At 38.7% G+C, this 21,688-nt stretch overlaps 2 protein-coding genes across 9 annotated transcripts; both read right to left on the bottom strand.

Moving 5' to 3' along the window:
- Positions 1-2,041: 2,041 nt before the first annotated feature.
- LOC121769181 (protein KINESIN LIGHT CHAIN-RELATED 1-like) lies at positions 2,042-8,748 on the bottom strand. Its single transcript, XM_042165902.1, has 3 exons — positions 7,867-8,748; positions 2,882-3,790; positions 2,042-2,503 (listed from the first exon to the last, which is right to left on the bottom strand). The coding sequence occupies exons 1-3, from the start codon at positions 8,526-8,528 to the stop codon at positions 2,266-2,268; spliced, it is 1,809 nt and encodes a 602-aa protein (XP_042021836.1). The 5' UTR covers positions 8,529-8,748; the 3' UTR covers positions 2,042-2,265.
- Positions 8,749-17,523: 8,775 nt separating this feature from the next.
- Positions 17,524-21,339, bottom strand: LOC121769044 (glutamine-dependent NAD(+) synthetase-like). Of its 8 annotated transcripts, none has more exons than XM_042165699.1 (13): positions 20,942-21,326; positions 20,512-20,820; positions 20,026-20,249; positions 19,849-19,952; positions 19,635-19,769; positions 19,397-19,565; positions 19,182-19,317; positions 18,963-19,101; positions 18,635-18,820; positions 18,391-18,531; positions 18,226-18,309; positions 18,036-18,164; positions 17,524-17,827 (listed from the first exon to the last, which is right to left on the bottom strand). In XM_042165699.1, the coding sequence occupies exons 1-13, from the start codon at positions 21,133-21,135 to the stop codon at positions 17,672-17,674; spliced, it is 2,106 nt and encodes a 701-aa protein (XP_042021633.1). In that variant the 5' UTR covers positions 21,136-21,326; the 3' UTR covers positions 17,524-17,671. The 8 variants fall into 8 exon arrangements, 4 of the variants coding, with proteins under 4 accessions (XP_042021633.1, XP_042021635.1, XP_042021636.1 ...); XR_006043463.1 differs by having other exon boundaries at positions 17,808-17,827; positions 18,036-18,186; positions 20,942-21,332; XR_006043466.1 differs by lacking the exons at positions 17,524-17,827; positions 18,036-18,164 and having other exon boundaries at positions 18,168-18,309; positions 18,391-18,520; positions 18,649-18,820; positions 20,942-21,339.
- Between the last annotated feature and the right edge of the window lie 349 nt (positions 21,340-21,688).

Here is a 21,688-nt window from a genome sequence, read left to right as displayed (position 1 = left end):
TCGGTAAGCCGAGCTTACCGAACTCCTTTCTAACCGAGCTTCTTCCAACTGAAATGAGCACTCCATTATTACAAAAACATAGAACTTAACTTGTCAAGAACTTTTGCAAAATTCTTGTAGAGTATATAGGAGGCGAGTTTGACACAGAGGCTGCGGTGGCTTGTGTGTGTGTGTGTGTGTGTGTGTGTGTTATGCACGTGGAAATAAGGAAAGGACATGGGAAGATTATTACACGGAAGATTATTACAAAGATTTCCAATAATTTAAAATCGTAGAGCTAGAGCATTTGTTTTATTTTGATATTTCGTGAGAATATGAAAAATTATTTTATTACAAATATGGAGTTAATTGACTGAGTCATGGAGTATTTCAAAGTTCAAACTAATTTCCAATTCAACCTTAGTGAAAAATTTAATCGATCCATCAAAGAGTAACGCAAGACTTTTCTTGATTTAGTTAAGTAATAAACCAATAATAATCTCTATAACTTACTCAACAAGGATCTTGATTAGAAAATGAGGATGATAATTAAGTCTGCAATTTAACTTTGGGACCAATTATATTAACTTGGTTAGGCGATGATGTATATGCTTTTAATGCGTCCCAATTCAGATAATAGTATATGAAATCAAATTCTCGATTAAATTGAACCGGCAACTAGTTATTAGTTTCTCTATATTTAATTAATTTTTTTTATCGATGGAGAAAATTAGGAATCTACGCGAGACTAATGAGATATTCACTATTTTTAGTTATTATTAATGTAATTTTACATATGATTGTTTCAGATGTGCTGGGTGGGGCAGGCAGTGAAGTCCCGAATGTGTCACTCTAACCCGAGACCTTTAACCTCAGACATTAACCACTCTACTAATAAGCTGACACACACCTCGGTTATGATATCACTTTACAATAGGATAAAAAACAAATTACACGACCTCTTCACGTACAAAAGAGTAAATTAACATTCTCAATTTCTCATCAAATTATCAAAAAAACAAGATTGTCAAGAGGAGAAGCTTGCGTTGGAGGAGTCGGCACAAAAAGAGGGAAGATCCAAGACCAAGAGGGAAGAAGAGAAGCGGTCATTGCCTATAACAAACGAACCGGTCCTTCCATCCTCTGCAGTAAAAATAAGATGGGCAGAAAAAATGTTGGAAACTAAGCAGTCACCAAAACAAACTTGATAAAAGGTTAAAAACTCTAAATCCCAATATCTGAGAATATCAACATAAAGAAACGTATAAATCTGCCTGCACTTTTTACCTTAGGCGAAAACGTCTTTCCATATTAACCAGCATAAAACGACCTCAATTATAAACGAATTGAAGTGAATTATATAGCATTGTTAGTATTTTGCACACCTTTATATCATACTCATATAGTAGTATAGTATCAGTATAAAATCCAATTATAAATATAAAAAATTCTATACATAAGTGAAATTACTTATAAATTATGGCCATTCTTCCTAAAAGAAAAGAATTAAGTAAAATAATTATAATTAAATTATAACACTAAATCTAGCTAGGTCGTCTGAAATCATTAATCATATTAATAAGAAAACGATTATTGGACATAGCGTATATAAAAAATTCAATTACACAAATTTCTTTAATAATGTATTTTAGAATTAAAAAAATATGGATTTAATAAGATGTAAATAAAGAAAAAAAACCTTGCGTTTAGTTCATGGATTTTAGAAAAAGAGATGTTTGTGGTGTTTTTCAAGATACATACAAAAATATTATACTTTTAAATTGATATTAGCAGCGATCTGAGGAGATATATTTTAAAAGAAAAGAAGATTAGTGAATTAAATATGTTAAAGTAACTTTTCTTTCTATAAAATGAGATCATTTGTCAAATTTTTAATGGTGTATTAGAAAATGTATTATATAATGGATGAGGTGATCCCTTCCGGTGCAAGTGTATTTGTGGGTCTAAATATGGCTATTTGAAATTTCAGCCCAAAAAATAAATAAGTGCCAAGTTGTTATCGAAAGAGGACAGAAATCCAGGTTGCCTGAACACTTGGGGAGATAATAAGTGACATTTCTTTCCCACACAATTCACTTAACAAATGGAAACAGATAAAACAATAGAAGGAAAAGAATAAAAGAAAAGAGGATGAAACTGCTAATCAAACGCCATGGGAACAACAAGCCTCAACAAATTACAACTTAACACCATTCACAATCTTCTACCTTATAAAATAATAGTAGTATGAAATTATAGTTACCTGTGAGAAAATAAAATCCACAATCAGCTTCTAAAGCCGAATGCAGACCATTTCTTGGGCGTCTCTTTCTTATTACTCCTTTTGGAATTGGGATCAATAAGGTTTTCAAGGGATTTTGCCTTCTTGTTTCTAGACCTGCCAGCCTCTTTCAACAGCTCCGCTAGCCTTTTCTTCTCATCATCAAAATCTGGATTGGCTGTTCCAAGTTTCTCTTCTCGCAGTTTAAGAACATACTCCAGAATTTCTATCGCATCTTCAATTCTGTAAATGTAACCAAGAATTGTTAAAGGATGGTCAACAAAAGTGTTACTCTAGGAATACCGACATTCTGTACATCTAAGTGCTGAAAGTATCACCGAAAGCAAACATTAGCGAATTCAATTGTGCAGACATCATATTTTGGCCGTATTGGAAGTGCTGAAGTAATCTCAAGCAACTTGTTTTAGAACCATGAAACAAAATTAATATGCGATGGCCAGGAGAATTGAAGTAAATTGCCTGCACAATTTCTGTTGTTATATCTTGGATAAACTATAGGAGAACGATAAGTACTGATGACTTCGACCTCCATTATTTATTTATGGTTCAAGTGGACACGGTAAGTATGCTTATCTAATCCAGCAGAAATGAGATTATTACCTTCCCATAGCATCATAAGTTGCTGCAAGATTGCTATATACACCAAGAGTATCCTGATGACATGGGCCGCACTCCTGTTCCAGTATTTCTCTAGCTTCCTCAAATAATTCTGCAGCCTCATCGATCTTAAACAACTGTACGCAAGCCAAACCCATTTGGTTCAGCACAACACCAAAGAAAGCTGATTTCCTCTCACCACTGGCTCTAAGTTTTGCTACAGCACTTTCAAAGGAGCCCCGTGATACTTCGTACCTTCCAACCATGTAATACATCACTCCCATTCGTGCTTCAATTCCAGCTACTGTACTGTGCTGCCCTGGTTTATCCTCCAATAGTTTCATGGCCTTCTGTAGGAGCTTCAATGCTTCTTCAGGTTCATTGAACAATTCATAAATAGCTGAAATTTCTGTCATCCCACTAGCAATCTCTTCTGAAGTTGTTCCAGGTACTGGTTTTGCATATATTCTCAGAGCATTTTCACAATAAGATCGGGACTCCCTTAATTTTCCTGTCTTGTAGTACAGATCAGCAAGCCGGACGAAGACCGAGGCCACCGAAGGGTGGTTATCTCCTTTAGAAGATTTGAAAACAGTGAGTGCCTTCTGGTAGGAGAAAACTGCCTCATCAAAGCGGGAAAGAGATGAATAGATATTTCCAATGCTAACATCTATAGCTGCAACCTCATTTTCTTGTCCATTGGCTATCATAGCCATGCTGGCAAGTACAAGGTGTTCCAAGGCTGCTTCATAATCACCCTTAGCCTCACATATGAGAGCCATCAATCGACGGTCTGCTGCTTCCTCAAGGGATGCCGGTGGGCTGTGCACTCGATGGATTTCTAGAGTTTTTTTGCATAAATTATCAGCTTCATCAAATTGCATGGCTTGAACATGGGCCTCCGCCAAGTACCTGCAAGATTCAGCAGTGACAATTGATAACAGAAACAATCAAAATTTAGTTATGAGATAGTAGTATGATTTATCTATTGAATAGGTATTATGTATCATTTACTTTTTTTCAGGATTTCCTTAATTTCGGTTCTCCCAGTTACGGTCTTTCCTCTTTTAACTTTCTTTTAGATTATCTTCATATCTTTTCTTCTTTTTGTTTCGTACATTGTCCTCATTTTTTACTTTTCTCATACATTTTCCTCATTTTAGTTTTTACTTTCTGTTCTTTTATCTTCTCATTTTTTCTACTAAGGTTTTCTTCACTTTTTTCATTTATCCACGTTTTCCTACCTTCTTGTTGAAATTTCTCCCTAATTTTCCTCTTCTTTTTATTTCTTACATTATCCTACCTGCTAGGATAATCTACGACCTATTCCTGCACCAACAACACATGGCCTGACAGCGAGGATGTGTTGGCCAAGATAAATGCATTAACTAAGAAAAATGAAGTCAAATAGGGGCTTGGTTGAGGCTGCAAGGTGCTGATAAGTCTTCTACATTAAAACTAAAACTTAGATGAAAATATTGATAATTGAAACTCATCTCATTGATTGAGAAAACAAGAGAAAATAGACGAGGAAGGAAAATAAAATGGATACCATATGCTAATTCGACTATCAAGTAGAAACAAAAAAATTTTAAAAGACAAGAAAATCAATATCCCTGAATGTAAACCGTTTGTTTATGATAGCAACTTCATATAATTAGTTAACTTTTAAAAAAGCAAAAAATCTAAAATTGAATAATGCTATATGGTTGGGAAGTCAACTGATTTGGCTTCCCAATGCCTTCAATGGCCATGAATTAGAGTTTTCTACATAAAATTAACACCCAAACACTGAAGGCTACCATGTCTTGACGGACCAGTCTGCCCAAAACACCTACTGACCCGACAGACCACCTGGTCCTGCCCAGATCCATTTCGGTCTACAGTTTTTTACCCTCTTCTGCTTCTTGGCCCTAGCCCTCCTCTTTTAGTCTCAGTTTATTTGGGTTTCAGGCTAATTTATATCATTAGAGCATGCACAACGGTGAGCAGGACGACGTCCGTCCGTCCGTGCCAGCGGCCCGGAGACGCTGTCCGCCGCGAGCGCCGCTGGCACGGCGCTGCTCGATGCATCGAGCATGTCCGTGTCCGCGAGCAGGTGGCGTGGCAGGCACGGATTGGCCAACGGCTTAGCCGTTGGCAATTTTATTTTTTTTTTAAAAAAATCGGTTTTTAATTAAAAAACCAATTAAAAATAAAAAACATATTTTTCCACTTCCCAAAAAAAAATATCTGTTTTCTTTCCACTTTTAATTTTTTTTTCATTTTTTTCTCTCAAAAATACTCATTTTCATCTATAAATACCTCCACTTTCACACCCAAAAATTCACACCACACTACACAATTCTCATCTACATTCTCTCATTTCCATTTTCATCTACATTCTCTAATCTCCATTCTCATCTACATTCTATCATCTCCATTCTCATCTACATTCTCTCATCTCCATTCTCAATCTTTTTTCCACTCCTACAATATAACAATGTCTAGCCACGGCGATCACCCCCGGGCTCCCACGGTTGGAACCCCGATTGGTTCGATTCACAACCGTTTCCTAGTCCGAAAACGGAATATTCTGCCCCTCCTCAAACCCAATGTTCGGGAGTTCCGGGTGGCTACTAGCCTTACCCGATCGACGACCAAGATGCCCCCGAAGGGCAATACGGGTGGACACCCAAGCCTAGAGCGAGGTCGAGCGGCCCCTCTCAAACTCCGACTCCTCCTACTCGCGGTGTCCGCACACTGTACACTCCGGCGGAGATGGAACAATTATTCTAGGCGTTCTTGTCAATCTCCGAAGATCCGGAGGTTGGCACGACCCAATCCGGCGATCATTATTGGTGGCACATCTGTCGCCGGTACAATAAAAACCGGCCAGCGGGAACAATCGAACGCAACGAGAGTATGGTGCGCAACGCCATATACAGAGCCAACGAAGAAATCCAAAAGTTCCAGGGGTATTACCTCCAGGAAGAGCGGTCGGCGGGGAGCGGCCGGAGCGAGGTCGACATCATCAGTTCTGCCTTGTCGACCTACCAATCCATAAACTACAAGCCGTTCAAGTACCTCAACATTTGGTAGGAGACGCGGTCGCATCCGAAGTATAGGGGAGGCGTAACATCCTCCTCTAGCGACTCCTCCAAACGGTCAAGGTCGGTATCCCTATCCGACACCGGCTCCGAAGATGTGGCTAGCCAATTTGCCGGAGCTAACTTGGGTAGCCCCGACGCCGGCCCGAGCGGTTCCCAACGCCGACCGCAAGGAAGGAAGAAGGCGGCGGCCAGCCGCCATCGCGCCGCGACTCCATCCAGCGATGCTCTCGAACCCGCTCCTGTTCCCGTTCCCTATGCGTCACCTCTACCCCCACCAACTCGTGGGCGATTTTGGCGCAACGCAATATGGCCGATAGGTCAACTATGACCCCCCGCAACTTCGATCGCATGAGACCATGATATTGGGTCTCCAAAAACAATTGGGGGTAGTGCCGCCGGATGAATAGTCTTCCACGATGGTATTTTTAGTCTTTAATTATGCAATTTTTAATTTTTAGGAGTTTAATTATGTAATTTTTAATTTGTTGCAGTTAAAGTATGTAATTTTTAATTTTCAAGATTTTAATTATGTAATTTTTATTTTTTAGGATTTTAATTATGTAATTTTTATTTTATTTGTAATTTGTAATATTATTTTAGTTTTTTTAATGAATTTTAATATTATGAAAATGTTTTTATTTAAATTGAATAATAGAATGATGGGACCCTTGTGCTCGTCCTTGCGGAAGAGCACGGCTGTGGGTGTTGTGCTCTTGCTTAAGAGCAGGCAGAAAAAGTGGGGCCGGACCCATAACCATGCTCGTTGGCAAGAGCACGGTTGTGGATGCTCTTAGTTAAAATTGCAGGCAAGCGCCTAAACTGATAATGAGATATTCCAATTCACTGCATCTATAAGTTGCACTACATTTTCTCTCCAACCTTCAAATCTCAGTTCAAATGCATCCACAATGGGACGCCCGATGGCACGCCCGATACGTGCCATCGTCCGTGCCCTACGCCCACGCCCGATGCATCGTCCGCGGTTGAAGTGCGGACGATGGGCTATCGTCCGCGCCATCGTCCGCGCCATTGTGGGCTAGGCGGACGATGGGCTATCGTCCGCACCATCGGGCGCCCCATTGCGTTATCGGCGGACGATGGTCGCGGACGATGGCACGCATTTTTTAATTTTTGTATAAATAACCCTACCTCACCTTCACTTGTAACGTTTCATTTTCACGATTTCACTCTCGAAACTCACATTTTTATTATTTCGACGAAATATATGCAAGTCCCAACAGTCTGATGTTTGGGGAGGCGCGTTGGCCAGGTACAGAACCCGACGAATATCGGCCGTTCGACGCCAACGCACAGTACGATCCCGAATTCAGCACGGAATAGTACAGTTTGTCTGACATGGAGCCGTTACTCGTTGTGTTTTTAAATTAGTTTGCATTATATATTTGAAACATTTAAATTAATTAACAAAACAATATTAAAACATATATGGCGCGCCTTAGGGCGCCCTATCGCAGGTGGGAGGATAAAACTGCTGACGTAGCGCGCCATATGGCGCACCTTAGGGCGCCCCATTGTGGATGCCCTGAGGAATGGATGCCCTGAGGGTAGGTTATTCGGTAATTAAGGAATAGGAAATCAGAAAATCCGGAGCTAATAACATACGTATAAGAAGAATTGGAGAAGAAGCTGAGGAAAGTGTAGCAGTATAAGTGGTGAGTTTAGGGGTGAAGACTTAAGTTAATTCTACCGTTGAAATTCCTTAAATCTCTTTATAGAATGAACAAAATAAATCATATATTTGCGGTATATCGAGCTAGACTAACGAAATTAAGATAATTTACCAACTATTTCTTGCCAATTTGAATATCAGATCGTTCCAACATTATCTCCAAATAAACTTCGTAAAAAGGCAAAAGAAGTAGTAGTAAAAATTACCTGCAGGTCTCTGCAACTCTGGGATCATTATCACCCAAGGCCTCCATCTGAATTTTGAGGCCATCTTTATAGCACTCAATCGACCGATCCAGCTGCCCCAGCATGGAATGCGTATCACCCAACTGCATATACCCCGAAAACGCCGCGAGCGCGTGATCCGCACCCCTCGCCACCTCCGGCACCTTGATCGCCCTCTCCAACACCGGCACCGCCTCCTCGAATTTCCCGAGGCTGCAGTAGATCGCCGCCACCACGTGAAGGCTCATGGCCAAATCCAGGCTGGGATCACCGTCGACGGCGCATTTCTCGAAGCTCTTGGACGCACGCAGCGCGTAGTCCAGGGCCTTGGTGGGGCCCTCGCCGGACGCGATCGTGTCCCGCGCCAATTTGAGCAGGAAGGGGCCGAGATCCGGGTTGTCGAGGGAGGATTCGTTGAGGAGATTCTTCTCGGGCGGGGATTTCTTCTTGGCGGAGCCCCGATCCGGCGAGGGCTTGGCGCGTGAGGTGGAGGGGGAAGGGGAAGGGGAGGGAGGGCGGCGCGTGGCTGGGGAGCTGGATTTGGGGTCGGATCTGATGGGTTGCGCGCGGATGGGAGTGTGGGGCTGGTCGTCGGGGACGGTGATCCGCAGCGGCGGCGTCTTGACGGAGACTAAACCCGGCATTGTTACAGAATGTGGAAGCTCAAGTGGAAAATGGGGGTTGTGAAATGGAATGGAGGGGAATTAATTAAATGGGAGAGGATTAATTTAAGGGGTGGGGATTAATACAGGCTACCATTTTCAAGTGTAGCTTCATTGCTTGCTGGTGAGAGATACTGTGGATTGAGATATGGCCGTTGGGGTTAAAGAAGGAAGTTGAGGATACAACAGTAATTTTTAAGTGCCACACCATATCTCGTCATACCAATTTCGTCCGATCCTACCAATTCTCCATCAATATTCCATACTAAATAAATACACAAATTACTATAGTATATTATTACTATGATACTTCCTCCAATTTTTTTTATTTATTAATATGATCATTGTAGGAAAAATCATGTAACTACTAAATCCATATATGCGTTTCAAATTTCATTCATGTTGGCTGTTGCTATAAAGTGTTTTGTAACAGACATAGATATTTAAAGATGTGTATTTTTTTCCCCTGACTACTGCAATAGTTATAATTTACTGACTAATTGATTATTGAAAATAATTGTGACCAAATATATAAGCTGGATGATGCTATCTTTATTTATTGTAATAATTATGCTGCTGTCCATTATGTTAAACTAATAATTATAGGTACTCATTATTATGCATTTAATAATGACAAAGGATTGTGATTCAAAGGAGTTCTATTAAGGTCATGTGTTTCATTAACGGGCGACGCATGAGGGTCATGCGTCTCTCCCAAAGCCGGAATTTAAAAAAATCTAGTACACTTATGGAATGTTAATTGTAGTCTAGAACAACAAAAAAATTAACCCAAGATGCGACAAGTGTTGGTGATAGCCCTTTGCCGGGTACAACTGAGGGCAGCAACGCTGATTCTGAGTCGAAACTGGTTGGAATGAAGAGAATATATGTGATTTGAATGAAACTTATTCAAGAAATGAAGAAATAAATTTAAATCAATCACATAGATTTACTTTCCTTGTTAAAATATTAAATTAAACTGGATATAAAAAGTTGGATGTAACATAATGTAGTTATTACGATTCTTTCAGATTTTTTATTTTTGCATTTTATTTTTATCATCGTATCAACAATTCATAATTAATTGTCAATTTGTCTAAATTGATCCAGTTTAACCCTTAACCATACGTATCCAAAAAGCTTAGAACATTCGCAATAGAGGACGATAAAACTGTTGATCGAACGACAGTTTTATCGCCATCTATTGCGAGTGGATTGTTGATCTCACCACCCTCATATATTAACGCTCCATAGACGGCTAGGGCATGCGAATTCATAGACAATGCGCTATTGTAAGTACTGGAACTTGATGATAAAAATGTTAACATGGCATGAGGAAAATAAGTATGGATGGATTTATAGTCCACAACTAGGAATTCTCATAAGGATACAAGTCAAAACTATCCGATTTGTTAATCACATGTTATAAAACTATCATTAAATTATTGACCTATGAGCTAGGATTAAATTAACTAAAACCTCCACAAGATTGATTTAAGGAATGCACGTTTAGTCGAAAAAATTGTTACCCCTATATATTATTCACTTGTTTAATATCAAATGGAAATAACAAAATGATTGGGCATGATTAGCATGGATAATAAAAGAAAAATACACAGGATAATGATTACATTCGTTGCGTCAAAAGAGAGCAAGGATTCCACTATTTTTCTTGACAAATAACAAAACAAATCATTGGACCTGCCCCTCCAGGTAACCCTGAATCAACACAAATTATAAGTATTACATAATCACTTATCCACGATTATTCGGTAATTTATATTGTTCGAAATAATCAAAATAATGAAGAAATGAAGTTTAAAGTCAATGTTACAGCCAATTAAACATTTTTTTTATAGGAAATAGTTCATATAGGTGAACTCACAGTTAGAGACGGGGCCTCAATTAAAATAATAAGAGGAGTGAACTATAAAAATGGTCATTTGACTATGAATTTATTTCGTTCATAGTCCCTGGATTTTAAAAATATCGGCAGACATTTCTGGACTAAGGGTTTATTTCGAAATTGGTCATTTTTGCTATTTTTTATCTAAAAATGTCCCTTTGAGCATTTAGGCAATTTCGTCTTTTCACATTTTAACTGTTTCAGTATGATATTATTTCAAAATTATCTTATTCTTCCATTTTCCATCATTCACTTTATTTTTTTTATTTCAATATTAGATTTAATTTTATAAAATTAAATTTAAAATTTGAATTTTTAAATACTAATAAATTATTTGTAATTAAAAATTTTAATTTATGTATTTATTATAAAAGAGTTTTGTGTGAGTTGGCTGCATAGTTTTATTTCTATATATATAGCTATGAGATGAGAAAGAATACATAAATTAATAACTTTAATTAAAACAATTTATTGATATTTAAAATTCTAAATTTTAAATTTAATTTTATAAAATTAAATCTAATATTGAATTAAAAAAACAAAGTGAAGGATGACAAAGGGAAGAAGAAGATAACTTTGAAATAATATCAGATTTAGTACATCTTAAATAATATCATATTGAAACAGTTAAAATGTGAAAAAGACGAAATTACCCAAATGCTCAAAAGGGCATTTTCGGAACAAAAATAACCAAAATGACCAATTTTGAAATAAATCTTTAGTTCAGGTATGTCCGACGATATTTTTAAAGTTTAGGGACTATGAACAAGATAAACCTATAGTGAAGGAAACATTTTTGTAGTTCACTCTAATAATAATATGACGGAAGACCTGCGCTCAGTTGCAATCAAGCAGTATTGAATAAAAATTTTGTGCTTGTAGTAATCAATTTTAACATTGTTCATTGAAATACTACAATTTAAGTAACTTTTTAAGGGTTTATTTCAATTAATCGTTATTAAATGGTAAATATTTTTAATTATAGATTTAATCTAAATAAGATGGATGTGACATTTAATAAAATAAGTTTTCACCAGTGTTATAGTCAATATACCCTCATACTAATACTTTTCCGGCCTTAGAGCATCTCCAGTGGGCGGACATCCCACTAGGACATCCACTAGGACATCCCAAAAACACCTCCTGCCACGTCACTAGGACTTCCCATCCCACTGCCACGTCACTAGGACATCCCCTCCTATGTCCGCCCTTCCCACTAGGACATCCCGCAATAAAAAAAATCACAATAATTTAATTACGTAAAAACGGAAATATAATTTTGACACGGAATACGGGAAAGCAAAATACGGGCAAAAATACATATTCATAAAACATAAAAAAACATAGTTAGAAAAAAAAGCAAAATACATAGTCATTCAAAAAAAGAAAAATACATAATCCAATGGGCCCGGCTCACTCCGCGCTGTCCTCGTCGCCCGTGCCGCCCCCGTCACCCGTGCCGTCACCGTCGCCCGTGCCGCCCCCGTCGTCCCCTCCGCTAAGCTCGGCGCCATCATCTCCAATGGGGGGCATCCCCAAATCGCGCCGACATCCATCGATGACATCCTTCAGCATCCTCTTGTACAGCGGATCGGTCGTGCTATGCCACCTATGCATGGTCCGGACCAAGCTTGTCGTTAACTGCGCGCGGGCGAGGCGGTCGATATCTTCTTGGGGAGCAGGGGCCTCCGATTCAACCTCGAACGACCCGCTACCGCTGCTGGTTCCCCTAGCCCTCCGTTGCGCAGCCTTTTGCCCAACCGGGCGACGACGACGGCGAGAGTCTGATTGCGGTAGCGGGGACACTTCATCGGCTTCCGGGAGCTCGTGCGAACCAGCACTGCTGCTGTATTCACCGGAAGCGTTGATCTTCGTCCGCTTCGCCCAGCCCGATTCGACTCCCCCACAAAACTTTGGGGAATCCTTCACCACGAGAAAGGCCTCCCACTGGTCGAATTGTTTGAATTTCAAGGCTCTGTCAGGGTACTGAGAAAAGGCACGGTTCCGGACATCCTCCTCGGACATACCGCTGCTTGCCTGGCGGAGGTTGTTTTGGTAGAGGCCAGCAAATCGACTAAGCTTAGGCCTCAACCGCTCCCACTGTTTCCGGCACTGTTCGGGAAGGCGACGCTTCGCACTAGCCGATTTGTGTGTGTGGTAGGCTTCAGCGATCCGACGCCATAGTCTGTCAATATGCTGGTTGGCACCGACATAGGGATCCTCGACAATTGCAATCCAAGCCTTCGCAAGCGCGACGTTTTCCCACTGGCTCCAGATCGTCCTCTTTCCCGTCTCCTCATCCTCCTCCTCTGCCACCGTTCGTGAGGAAGACCCTGGGGCTTTCCCCTTGCCCTTGCCACGTCCCTTCCCCCTGCCCCCGCTCATATCATCGGGCGTCTGCCTGACTGGAGATATCCCCAACTCCTCAAAAGAGAAAGTGTCTATGCCGGTGAACTGAGTATCCGGAACATAAGTGGAAGGGGTATCAGTAGACTGCATATCCACAACCGGCCGATAGACATCGTCCGCTAGTGGTTCAGGGCCCCTGCCACCCCCTCCCACATGCATCATCCCCGGCATCATCCCCGCCATCATCCCCGGCATCATCCCACCCATCTGTCCCATCATATTTGGGGTCATGCCCCCCATCCCCATCCCCGGCATCATCATATTTGGGGTCATGCCCCCCATCCCGGCTGCCCTGGGCATCATACCACCCATACCGCCCATCTGTCCCATCCAATTGTACATATAAGGGGACATCATCCCACCCATCTGTCCCATTCCCGGTACTGTTGTCGCATTTCCGCTGGCGTTTCCCTCCAGGTCGATGGGAAACGCCGGAGTCTGCGACTCGCTCGTGGCCGGGGAGTTCCTATCGTTCTCCATTAAAAGTAGAAATGAAATTTGTAGTAAAAGAAGAGAGAAACTTGTTAACAACAAGTGGTGCAAATGAAATGAAGTTCAACGAGCTGTATATATAGGGTTTAAAAAAAATAAAAAAATTTCGGACGTCCGAGCGGGACGTCCGACCCTTGCCACAGTGGCGGACGTCCGCCCGCCCGTCGCAGGGACGTCCGAGGACACCCGACGTCCTCACGGGACGTCCGTATCGGACCCCAAACGCCACAATGGCGGACGTCCGGGTCGCCCGTCGCGACGTCCGACCGGATGTCCGACACTGGAGATGCTCTTAGAGTGTTTATAGTGGTGGACAATAGTCAATAGCCACGTCACTGCCACAAAAACTTATCTACAACCACAAAAACACTTCTATAGTTACAAATCATATTATTTTATCAATTGTTGGTATATTTTAATTGGCTTAGAACAAAATTAATTGGACAAAAATAAATAGAAGGGAATGGAGTGAAAAAAATGAGTTGAGAATATATATTTTATAGAAATAAACTCAGAAAAAATAAAAAATAAAAAATAAAAAAATTTACACTGCCGGCACCGGTCGCCGGTAAACCGCCCCCACCGCCCCTTCCACGCCGCGTTTGCGGCTCAGCCCCCTCCGCCACCCCCGCCGTGGCGGCACCACTATGGACACTCTTAATTGCTGCCATTTCAGCCGCGGCTGAATTCAGTTTTTATTTTATTTTTATAAATTTTAATATACATTATTTTGTCTGCTAAATGCCTTCATTTCTTCTTCTATTTCATGTAAGAATTTTAATTAAATAAAAATATAAAAAAATTTAATCAAATAAAAATATTATCAGTGTTGTATTTTTAAAATTATATTGACATTTTAATATATATATTTTATTTTCTAAATTGAAAATTAAAAGAACTAAAGATGAAAAATATTAAAATAAGTTATGGTTGATGATGATGATGATGAGATGTCTTATTGCAGGGATGGTGGTTAAAACTAAAAATGGTAACGTGACAGGAAAAAAAAACATAAATTATACTCCTAGTAGCAAATTTTGACTTTTGAGATTGTTTTTTTTTTCATAGCTGGCCCATAAGCCATTACTCATTCTCGCCACCTATTTATTTTACTTTTGATTGTAAATTTAATATATCTTCGGTATGTGAAATATTTTTTTATGGTACATAATTTTATATAATTAGTCCGTTAAAATATAGAAAATAAAATATAAAAAAATAATAACATTTTTTATATTTAAAAACATCGAGTGAGGCAGGAAAACAGAATGTTTGTGACTGTGACAGAGAAAATATCTAATTATATATAAAAAAAAGGAGAAAGAAACTGTCACTCTTTAAATTCATCTTTTCCTTTTTCTTTTTCTACCAAAAAAAAAAAACTTTCACTTCGTATTCTTTATTCTCATTTCAATGGAAAAAAATATCATTATTAAAAAATAGTACTCCCTCCGTGCCAGAAAAGATTTCACCCTTGTGGGATGACACAAAAATTTAGGATGTTTTGTTTTGAGTTTTAAAGTATAGAGATAAAATATAATATTTATATTAATGTGAGAAAGAATTTTTTTCATAAATGAAAATGTGACATCTTTAGTGAGACAAACTAAAAAGGGAAGTATGACATTTTTTATAGGACATATGAAGTAAGAAATAAGAAAGGATGAATATTTCGTTTGTGGATAAGGCCATCCGCATCCGTGTCTCAATACCGTCTCTTAACCGTCCTATCCATTCAATATTCATGGGTCTCACTGCACTTTTTACCCCACCTCTTAACTAAGAGGCAACACATGCATTCATCCATCTCTTAACCATCTCATCCCTTAACTATTCATTCAATTTCATTTTTTATTTTTTATTTCCAACAAATTCAATTAATAAAAACACACTTTATTAAATAAAAGAAAATTACAATTTAAAATCCTAAAAAATAAAAAACACGTAACTAAAATCTTAAAATGAAACTCTACATTGTATCTTCCTCTCACTCTCTCTAAATTCAAAATCTCAAAACTCAAATCATAAAAAAAATGGAGGCAAAGAAGCAGAAGAAGGAGTTCTCTAGTGACGATCATGTGCGTCTACCGAAAATTACAACATCCGAAAATACGAAAAATACATAATTGAAATCCGAATATTAAAATTTATTGAAATCCGCATAATCATGGAAAGTGATGCGGTGATTGTCTAATGGTTGCCCGAACACAGCCGCTCTTGCAAAGACAGATGCACTCCACTGCGAGGCGGACTACTTGCGGTAGAGCTTCCCGGGGTTTCAGGGTCGAACCAATTTCCCGCCTCAGGTCCTTCGTCGGCGACAATCATGTTGTGCAAGATTATGCTAGTTGATACGCTCGGAATTTGCACGGTTTTAAGGCCATTATTTGGTCCGTTTTGAACGTCAAAGTTGCATTACATGTCCATTATTTGTATATTTTATACATTTTGGTATTTTGACATATTTTGTGAGAAATGTGCATATTTGAGCTTAAAAAAGGAGTCAAAACGCGAAGTAAGAAATCTGGAGTTTCTAAGAGCGATCAGCGACCGCTGCAACACTACCGGCGACCAGCGCCGCTCAGCGGCCGCCATATCTGTAGCGGTCTGTTACGGGAAATTTGTGCATGGAATGAAGACACGCCCAGCCACCGCTGGGCAATGCGTGGCGACCGCCACCTAAGAGACAGAAACTTCGGATCAATGCATGGCGACCGCTGGCCAAGGTGCAGCGGTCCGCCACAAAAAAGCAATGCACGACAACCTGTGTTCAAACTCATTTTTTCGAAGATTCTGAAGTTTGATCAGGGCGTTCTATATGTCATTCTCTTCATCTTCGAAAGAGCTTCGTGTTGGTATCAAGATCATCTCAATCGGAGTTTTGTAGAGAAAGCTATGGCCATTTTACGAAGATCGCACAAAGCTGTCAAATGCAGTTTAGACGGAAATTTAAAGAAGGAAAGAAGACATTACCTTGTGAAGCCAAATCTTTTCCTTCTACTATGGGGCACGAAAATTCCATCTTTACTATTGCTTGGAGGAAACTTTTTAACAAATTTAAATCCTTTTCAAGTCTATATATACCTCATAACTTAATTCATAATATTCACCCTTCCATAGTCTCCAAAAGGGGAGCCTTCATAGCTCCTACTCCAACCCTAATCCTTCATCTAGACCTTCTCTTTACCACAAATCCTTTATTATTCGTATTAGTAATTTTATAAATTAGTACTTAAACTTAAAGTTGGATTACAAATATCTCAGCATGGACTTCTCTAATTTAAAGATTAGATAAGTGACATAATACCAGCTGGTACTATCAACTGATTCAGTTAATACTCAAATCATAACATATTTAATAATTGAATTTGGTGACTATAATTAATGATTATGTATTTTGGTTTGGGCAATCCTTAAGTTATACTCCGAATTATTATATTCCAGCATAATTGATCGATAAACTTAAATTACATATAAATGAAAGCAACTGCAAAATTATTCTGTATTCTAACTGTTTCATTTCTGCTGCTGAATAGTACACCATTAGTATATCCCATTATAACATTAGCAATGGAAGGGCCCTCCCATAGGCCTCCTATTTCCAATTCATTTCCACATCATCATTTATTTTATTTTAAATTTGTAGCACTTGTAATTTTTAATATGTTAACAAATTAAATAAATTTAAATGCAAAAAAATATTAATATGCAAATCGTCGTTGTATTGCAAGATTAGAAAATAGAGTACAACGAGATGGAAAAAAAATTCGAAAAAAACAATGGAAATGAATATATATATATAGAAAATAAGAAAAATTGAAAAAAATAAAAAATGAGAGGGCCTTCGATCGGCCATCCGTTGTGCCGATATATCGGCCATTTGGGGGAGAGGGGTGGGGCTGAGAGGGCCGATGGGGAAGGCCCTCCATTGCTAATGCTTTTACCAGAACATGGTGTTGCTTAGAGTGGGGTCCTGATATCAACAAATGGAATCTATCCAAAATGATAGAATTCGGTTGCAGAAATAATTTTGATGTTGTTTCCTAAATAATAATGCTACATTGTTTAAATATTATTGCTGTAACGTTCATGTCATAACTTGTTTGAAAGGAAATTCTTGAGGAAAAGAAAGAAGAAAACTCCAAAGAATCCTTAATTAGAATTTTAGTATAACTAGGGTAATTAATAATTTTATTTGATTTATACTCATATCTATTTGAAATACTAGTAAAATTGGAGAAATCCTATTAGCAGAGTAAAATACAATCACTCATGAAAAAGTAAAACTACAATTTCATTAGAATAATAAGATATACAATCATGAATTTTTGATTTGTGGATTTGGAAGAGCTTCTTCTTCTTCTTCAGCATCAAGTTGTTGTACAAGTTGGTCTATCTTCCTGAATTGATATGCCCACTCTGGATTGTAAAGGATTTGCCGTTGATCAATTCTATTGTCCTCACATGACTGACTCTGCATAAATTAAATCTTATTTCTTGATCTTCTTCATTAGCTAAATCAACATAGGAAAATAATCTAGGGATAATCAAAATCAATTTGATAAAAATTGATTGGAACCCGATTTTAATAAAATCATGTCAAATATAAAGGATAATAACTATGCAATATATTTATAAATTGATATGCTAAATTTCAAGAATATTTATCAAAATTTGTATACCTCCATTATATACGAAGGCGTTAGAATGGTCATCTTATGTCGATTTATCGAATAGCTCTTGAAGAAATGTTTCAGTTTGTGAGCTATTTGTGTTGGACTCATATTTGCGCCCCATTTCTCGCACAGATTCTGTCACAACACAATTCATTTACTACTATTAAAATGAAAAATAGTGAACTCCATTCTATACCTCAAACATGGATACTGGTCCACAATGAAAAATCTTTCTCAATCTTCCATATGTTGAGAGTTCTTCCTCTGTCATTCCCCTCTCCTAATGTGGATCCATCGAGATAAAGTAAAATTATGAAAATGATGAGTGAAATAAGTTGATCTTAATTTCAAGAGCATATACCAAAGATTCAAGAGTGTTAGTTTGATCAGTTTGTGCTAAGGATGAATAACCCAGATTGACTGCAGCCCATTTCAAGAATGATCTAAGATCTTTCATATTGATGCTTCCAATTGGATTTATGTCACCAGAGCTGCAACCATACTATTTATCCCATAATCATTATTAGTAAAATAAAAAATTTAGTACTAGTAGTATTATTAGACCATAGTAGAAATGTAAACGGCAAGAGAATTAATTATCAGACCTTGGTTAGATTACCAGATAATCCTTGATCGGCAGTAGTGCTACTCAACACCAGATAAAAGCCGGATTTGTGGTGGATCCATGGCAATAGTGAGGCTAACGTGAACGCCACGACCATTCTTGTTCGACTCCTAATTTTCGCTATTGCTGACTTGTCAATAATATCTGTGCTCCCATTTTCCTGCCTCTAATACTCAACAACTGTTATTAGTTATATTATATATCTACTTTTGCGTTTTGTCAAGCGTCACCATATAATACATGACTGAAGCTACGAATATAAGAAACAGTTAATCTAGTTTGGAGAAAAAAGCCATGAGGTGATGTACCTTTTTAGGGATGATGAGAGTTTGAAACAAGGAGAGCAGGGCAGATACCACTCCATCTATTGCAACGTCGAGATGCCATGCCCCGATTTCCTCTGCAACCACCCTCGAGTGTTGCTTGCTTGAACTTGAGGCTTCGTTACTATCACATCAAACCAATGTTTTAAAAACTGAACCGGTAGACAAAGCAATAGTATAGCGCCATGGTTCTATCGGTCTCACCTAGTATCGGTTCCCATGAAAACCGTGAAGAATATGCGTTTAGTAAATTGTTTAGCATTCGTTGGAAACTGCCCATCACTGTAGTGGCCAATTCTCACTGCATCAGCTTTCACTTGTTCATCTCCATTTTCAATTTCTGCATAAAAGAAAAACTTTAATAATTGAAAGAATATTTGTTTAAGATATAAGTATAATAAACAGGTGATTGAATTAACCTTTGACAACAAGTTGGCACATGCAAGCAACAATAGCAGCAACAGAGCAAGTTTCAACTTCAGCAGAGAGTGGAAGCAGAAAACCTGAAGCACCACTTCTCCTAAGATAATTCCACAACCAGCAGGCTGCTCCCATTGCTATTTCCTCTTCACGGCAAGGATACTCGACCTATATTTTTTATACTTTACAAACTCAATAATGCATATTCAAATCTATAATTAATTGGGATAATATTACCTTTATTGGAGTTGAAATTGAGTTTTGGAGCTTGAAAGAGTGGCAAAGCTTGTGAGGTACAAAAATTGATGGAACTTTGTTTTTGCAACTGGCTTGTTCCTTGTAGCTACTGGGAGAGCGTCTCAAATTCACCACCTGATCATATTATAATCAGTCAGTATATAATGATTTACAATTACAAAATGTTTTGGAAGAATGAAATTGAATTTCATACCTTGTCTAGATCTACTTGAGCAATAACCATATCCACATCTTTAAGTGAAAACTGTTGGCCATGGGCAACCACATCTCCATTTGCAACTATACATGAGCATCCATCTGCAATCCAAAATCAGAGAATTTATAATTACGAGTACTAGTTGTGGTTTACATAAATATTAGGTAGCAATACCATAGTAAAGGCGAGCACCGTCGCATCCTATGTGATTGCTGTACATGTAAACTCCTCCACGAGCAGACATGGCGGTGGTTATAGTTCGAAGACGACGCTCCATCTTCTGCACTAGATGAATGCTTCCACTTGCATTCATGAAAACTTCTACTCCATTCAAAGCCAATTCAGGGTGAACTTGCACAGGACAAAATAATTCCATGCAGATTTCAGCAGCTACAGCTCTAAGAACCAACACAATTGTCAAATTGACTGAAAAACAATTTACATATACAATCATTATTATATAGTAAAATATGGAGTATTATTCTAAAATGCATCATGCATCAGTCTAGTCCAGCCCAAGTCCTGGTGCATAGTGACTAAGGTCAGGTCAATATGAATATAGGGACAACTTTTATAAGATTTTGAAAATTAATATTTACCAGAAATTACAATGAAATGAACAAGTCGAGCAATTGTGTGATAGAGGGGGGACTAACGCACGTGTCAAGAAACTGAATGAATCCATATCCAAAAGGCGCGGTGGGCTGAGAGATGGCTTGAGCTACATCAGGCGGCAGCAGGAGATCATCGAGCCGGGGTTCCGCCTGCTTCCAGGCCGTGAACCACCGGAGCTCGCTGCTGCCGCCGCCGTTAGCCAGCCACATCTTGGGGCGCACCATGAGAATCTTCCTGTTGAGGCAGAGCACCTGGCAGTTGTAGAGCTCCGGCCCTCTGCTCACCGGCATCCCGAAACTGCATAGCATCCCTTCTGTCCAATCGCCCGTCACCAGTTCCTTCAAGCATTCCCACCTACACAAGTGTATTGGCAGCTAAGCGAAGATAAATAAACAAAATATGATAAAAACGCACATTTTAAATTATTTTTAGTGATGTAATTTCAAGATAGATGAGTTATTGAATGAGTACGCACGCGTGGGTGATGGTGTCTGGCTCCATGAAATGGTCCTCGCAGCCGTAGCCGGTGATCTCAAGCTCCGGGCCCAGACGGATCGCAGCGCCGGCGGCTTTGGCTCGGCGCAGGGACTCCTTAATGTTGGTCATGTTGTTGTCGAAATCCATTGCCCATTGGTTTAAGCTGCACGTCGCCACCTTCAACACCCTCATCTTTATTCAATCTGCTATGTTTCCTCAAACTCATTTACACTCCATTTATAAGCAAACATGACTATGTATGTTCACGGTTGTTTTTTAATTCAAAATGGGGGAATCTTTTTTTGGTGGAATCGACATGAGATACGAGAAGATGTTGATTACTTTAATTAAGATTTAACACGGAATAGATTAAGCTCTAATGGATACAACTCATCTGTAAACCACTTAAAAAAAGAATCCACTTGCATTAAAGCAATATAAAATCTTTTACCTAGAGAGGGAATTGTGTGAAACTTAATGTTCATTTATTTATTGTCTCTCTCTTTTTGTATTCTATAGTTGGTACCTCAAATTACCCCATCTCATTCTTTCAACAATTCTCTCTCTCTCTATACCCCCAAGACATTTTTTTAATCTTTTTCTTACGTTCAGTTTTTCTTCTTCTGTCAATAAAAATAGATTAAACTTCCATTTAAAAGAACCTTGTTAACTAAAAAAGTACTACTATTATTAAGCATTAATATATACCTTAACTACCAATGATCCATAGTTTTTACATTTTACA

Source organism: Salvia splendens, chromosome 15 (genome assembly GCF_004379255.2).
Source record: "Salvia splendens isolate huo1 chromosome 15, SspV2, whole genome shotgun sequence".
Lineage (NCBI taxonomy): Eukaryota > Viridiplantae > Streptophyta > Magnoliopsida > Lamiales > Lamiaceae > Salvia > Salvia splendens.
The sequence above is the reverse complement of the archived record's forward strand: the minus strand, read 5'-3'. Positions and strand labels throughout refer to the sequence as shown.

Coding starts and splice junctions, on each gene's coding strand:
- LOC121769181 (XM_042165902.1), bottom strand. CDS start 8,528: ATGCCGGGTTTAGTCTCCGTCAAGACGCCGCCGCTGCGGATCACCGTC. Junction 3,791..7,866: donor AGAGTTGCAGAGACCTGCAG/GTAATTTTTACT, acceptor TGAATCTTGCAG/GTACTTGGCGGAGGCCCATG. Junction 2,504..2,881: donor ACTTATGATGCTATGGGAAG/GTAATAATCTCA, acceptor TTACATTTACAG/AATTGAAGATGCGATAGAAA.
- LOC121769044 (XM_042165699.1), bottom strand. CDS start 21,135: ATGAGGGTGTTGAAGGTGGCGACGTGCAGCTTAAACCAATGGGCAATG. Junction 20,250..20,511: donor TTCATTCAGTTTCTTGACAC/GTGCGTTAGTCC, acceptor GTTGGTTCTTAG/AGCTGTAGCTGCTGAAATCT. Junction 18,165..18,225: donor GACCAGTATCCATGTTTGAG/GTATAGAATGGA, acceptor GTGTTGTGACAG/AATCTGTGCGAGAAATGGGG.